Below are 4,764 nucleotides of genomic sequence, written 5' to 3' on the forward strand. Positions count from 1 at the left end.
AGGGTGATACTTGAATACTTAACCCAAAACATCAGGGCCCTGTGAATAAGGAGCAGTGGCTTTACTGCAAACTGCTTACTCAGTTCTCTTTTTAATTTCAGATCAAAAGAAGTAGCCCCAGACATGACTAGTTTGTTTGGTAACATTCACGACAGCTGGGGCAATTGATGATGTTTGTTTACTTTGTATACAATACCTACAACTTTGTTATTGCCAAAAAAAGGACTGAACTTACTTAAAAGTTGGCTCATTTTTTATTTCAAGCTGATGCCTGGTTGAGATGAACTAGCTCAAACAGGCCTGTGTAATTAAAGTAGTTCATAGTAGAACTTCCAGTTCTATGTGTACAGATAGGGAGCAAAAACAGAATTACTGACTTGATGTAGAGGACTAGAGTTCCTTCACATCTCAGTGGGACAATAGCTCTACAGTTAGCTCTGACACTGAGTTGACTTGGAATTGTGAAGGTTCTAAACAGCAAGTGTTGAACTTGCAACAAAGCAGAATTATATTATGGGAATTTTGTTTGAACTATTGTGCTACTTACACAAAAACAATCAGATGTATTTTCAGCTCATGAATTCTGTTGGAAAAAATCTTTATGTGAGATGTCACTTTGCCAGCTTAATGTTGTCGCCACAACATGATCAAATTCACGCAGCATAGAAAACTGGCAAAAAATGGGATGTTGTGTTATAGAAGAGTTAAATGACTAAACATCTTAAAGACCGAGAAACTGTTGGGTCTGTCAACCTAAAAAGGAGGTGATTTTTTGGGGGGTCTCTAAAACAAAATCATAGTAGTAAAAACCTAATTATTCAACTAGTTTAATAGAAGTACAAGATTTTATTTCATTGTTTTGATTATCTGATATCATTACAAATCCATATTTATTTCCGCCCAAAAGACTATATAGTCCAAAACTTTTACTTAATGAGCAGACATAACACAGGAAGTCAAAACAAGATATACACATACACACACACATATATATCTCAATATACATTTAAACAATGCAAAAGAGGTAGTACCGTTAGTTAAGAAATATATAACGTGCAGTAAAAATACTAAGACAATTCAGATCTGCCTTCACTGCAACTCTTCCAAGTATCACAAGAGGCTATAGAACAATTAATTCAGCATAAATCCAAATTTTAAAATGTATTTTGTTCCCTTATATGATTGTACCTTGAGTTTTCTAAAAGTGATCCTTCAGGTGACTAGCTGAAGGGGATGGTATTTAGTTCATAAGTTAAATACTATGGCTCTAACAACTCAGATAATGAGCTTTGAACCATTATTTATTACAGGAACCAGACTGTATGATTTAGGATGTAAGATTAGGCATGAACATCAACTATTTAACCTGATCTCTTTTTTTCTTTCTCTAAAAAGACCCCACTGGATAACTGAGTTCTCTTTTGGAGGGATGCCTACCCTATAGGGGGAAAAACACACAAAACTAGATGGATTTTATTGTTGACCTTAAAAAAAACTCCGGTGTAGTCTTGAAGTTCTATTAGACATTAAGTAACTGCAGTATTTAGGTTTTATCAGGGGAGAAAAAAAATGAACTTGATCTCTACAGAAACATGATCCTAAAAGTACTAAGAGAGGAAGATGGCAAGACTCTGTAAGATAGCTCCCCAGTCCACATTCAGCAGCATCCTAGCATGCCTCAGATGCCCAGAGAACAAGCTGCTAAAAAGCAGGAGAGCCAGATCATAGAGCCAAAGCTCCAATACTTCACCAACTCTGTATACTCAGAATAGAGGTCTGTGTGACCACAAAAGCAGAGTTCTTTCAGAACTTCGTCAACCAGACTGACTATTTCTTAAGATTTTTAAGCTGTACTTACAGCAACTGAAAGACTTTGCTCTGTGAATACTGTTATAGGACAGAAGAAAAAATACAATTAAGAAGGATTATCAACTGTTGAGACTTAAATGTAAAAAAACAAACAGACCTAGACATCAGTGGATGCACCTTCCATCTGCATTTCCAGATCTAACCAAGGTGTCTATAGTCAGAAGATATACACTAGGCAGATTCAAGAGTCTGAGGAAGGCTACAGTGAAAGAAGATGATACCTTTTTTTTGTAGGATTGTTTTCCAGATTTCCTGGTTTCCTGTATTGTTTAAGCTCTGGCAGGCCAGCAAGAAAAAAAAAAATCCAAGCCAAACAGCAATGCAACGAATCTAGGGAAGATGCTGTAGTATATTGTAGGTGACATTTATCTGATATACTCCTCCTCAGAGATGCAGGACATATCTTCATCTGTGCTTTCCTCCAAATCTGGCAAGTTGCCCCAGAGCAATACATTCACACCTGGTGGGAAGGAGGTTAGAAGACAAAGGCGAAAAAAACCCTATTTTGGGATTCTGACCTCATTTTTAAGTTGGACAACTGTCTATTTTCAGAGAAAATAACTACTTTAATCATTGCAAAGCCTGGTAAGTTCACGTCCATGATAAATATAACTAGACTATTTCCTGTTTTTCTTCCAAAGTGATCTTGTAAATGTTATTGTTTACAACATAGTTCCAAGAATAAGTCCCTGCCCACATATGTATTTATATAGCTAATTCATGTAGCTATTGATAATCCATTCATGGCTGATTTATTTTTAAATGCATTAATCTGAAACACAGGTGACACTGAAAAGTTTAGACAATAAGTTACTCCTATCTGCAAGGAGGAGAAATGATTTGTCAGAATGCTATGCATTCCTGAGGACTCAAGGCAAATTATGCTAGACACATGGCATCCGAACAACACCTAGCTAAAGAAACTAGCTAGCATGAGCTGTAACTTCAGCTTGAGCTACTGAGGACTCAGTTATATAGGGTCAAAGTGACAACATGACTCACCCAAAAAGAGTGTCCATCGGACAGCTGCCTAATAGCACAGTAAAACTATACATACCGCTATAAATAGCAGCTGGTGCCTGTGTTTATAGTAGTTATAATATTGCTTCAGAAAATCCTGACTTCTATCCACAAAAGGGGTAGGTTACATTTTCTGATGAAGATAAATTTCCACTTAGAAATTTTCATTTACAAAGTAGCTACAGCTACCTCCCCCAAAGTAGTTTGCTAGATTAGCAATACAAGTAACGTTTGCCTTATGCCTCCATATGTTACACTCCTGCCATATGCTTTAACTATATTGAGATGCCTCATTAGAAGGAGGACTCAGAATTCAAGATTTTAGGGAAGAGAAGGAAACATATGTGTTCCTTACCAGAAGAGTCTAGTCTGTTGATGCCAAAGACTGCTTGGCTATGAAACATCCAGAAGTGGCCATTATTACAAGACAGCAGGCAAGGTTTGCAGGGAGAAATCACATGATAACCGACAATGTTACCACTAGAAAGACAAGTGAAATAATGAGCAACACAAATGCCTGATGAAAAGGTAGATGTCGTTGGCTTTTCCAGCTCAAACTAGTAAATAGCCACGGTACCAGACCATTATGTAATACTTCTATTTTGATTAAGTTAAGGGAACATGGTTAAACAAGCATCTTAAATATTTAGGGAACATCTGTCAGGAGTTACAGAATATCTAAGTTTTAGATCTTTGGCATAGAGAACCATTTAGTAACCTAAATTGTGTAATCCAGATTAGTTTACATACCAACAAATGGTGTTGTATTTTTTTTTTTTGGAAGGCCCATGATTCCGTTGGAATCAATGTAGAAGTTCATCATGGACATAAAATCCATCTATACAGAAGCACGGTGCACAGGAGAGTATCAGTAGTAGGAGTAATGAGACTGAGAATATCGAAACCTTATCTACTCTCCTAGGTTGAAACCTAGAACAACTGTTTTTCTACTTTCTCAGTCATGCACTCTAGTGAGATATTTCTGTTTCTCTACTTCTGTCTAAAAAATAAAATACCCTGTTCCTAGCACAACCCCCCACTGTTTAAATCTGAACAAGGTAAAAGTCTTGATTATGAAGCTGAAAAGATTGTCTCAAATAACTGTGAGCTATCTGAGAGTTGTTGTTTTTACTCTTAAATATCAGGCATTAATAAAGAGGATAAAAGAACTGCAAGAACTTTGGTGACAGCATGTTCCATCTGCTAGCAACAACTAGATCTGCCAAGAGGATGTTCTATTAATTAGAATATGAGTAACTACTTCTTGCTGCGGCCTTATTCACACAATTATCTCGGTGTTGAAGCAGACATTTAATCAGGCAGGTGGCATGCAAGCTTTCCCATCTACTCAGACTACTGACAAGGTTGTCACATTACCACTTGGGACTTGCACAGAAATAGACTGGCAGCCATGCCCAGAAGTAGTGGGCTGAGTTTCTATCAAGCAGCATTAAATTTGAAATAGAGTATGCAATCTGTTCATTCATCCCTTAACTCTTGTACTGGAGCCGTCTACAGGGAGAAGGTTAAACAGTATTGCGGCGTGCTCGAGGAGGTGTTAGTGTCATTGAATGGCGTTCTTACCACTTTAAGCATGCGATGTTCTTCAGTTTGCATTTGCAGATCTCAGTAAAATAGCAGCTTCCAATGAAATCAACAGTACTAGATGGGAAGAAAGTAAAAATGCAGAAGTTGAGATGTGGCTATGATTACAACTGTAATGTTTTGATAATGCAGGTCTGAAGTCACAACAAAGTGATGGTACCATTACAGTCTTGTGTGGGGTTTTTTTTTTAAACTTTCCTAAGACCAGCCATACTCATATGGAAACAAAAAGAGACCCAGGTATCTTTGCACAAATATATGGTAAGTGCT

General features: G+C 37.2%; 1 protein-coding gene across 1 annotated transcript; it reads right to left on the reverse strand.

Annotated features, from left to right (window-relative positions):
- Window positions 1–2,234: 2,234 nt before the first annotated feature.
- LOC104622476 (protein FAM72A-like) lies at window positions 2,235–4,551 on the reverse strand (the record flags this gene model as incomplete). Its single annotated transcript, XM_010289270.1, has 3 exons — window positions 2,235–2,329; window positions 3,245–3,369; window positions 4,474–4,551. Coding segments are annotated over 3 exons (298 nt in total), but the record flags the coding sequence as incomplete, so codon positions are not given.
- Between the last annotated feature and the right edge of the window lie 213 nt (window positions 4,552–4,764).

Source organism: Phaethon lepturus, unplaced genomic scaffold (genome assembly GCF_000687285.1).
Source record: "Phaethon lepturus isolate BGI_N335 unplaced genomic scaffold, ASM68728v1 scaffold43456, whole genome shotgun sequence".
NCBI classification, from domain to species: Eukaryota; Metazoa; Chordata; class Aves; order Phaethontiformes; family Phaethontidae; genus Phaethon; species Phaethon lepturus.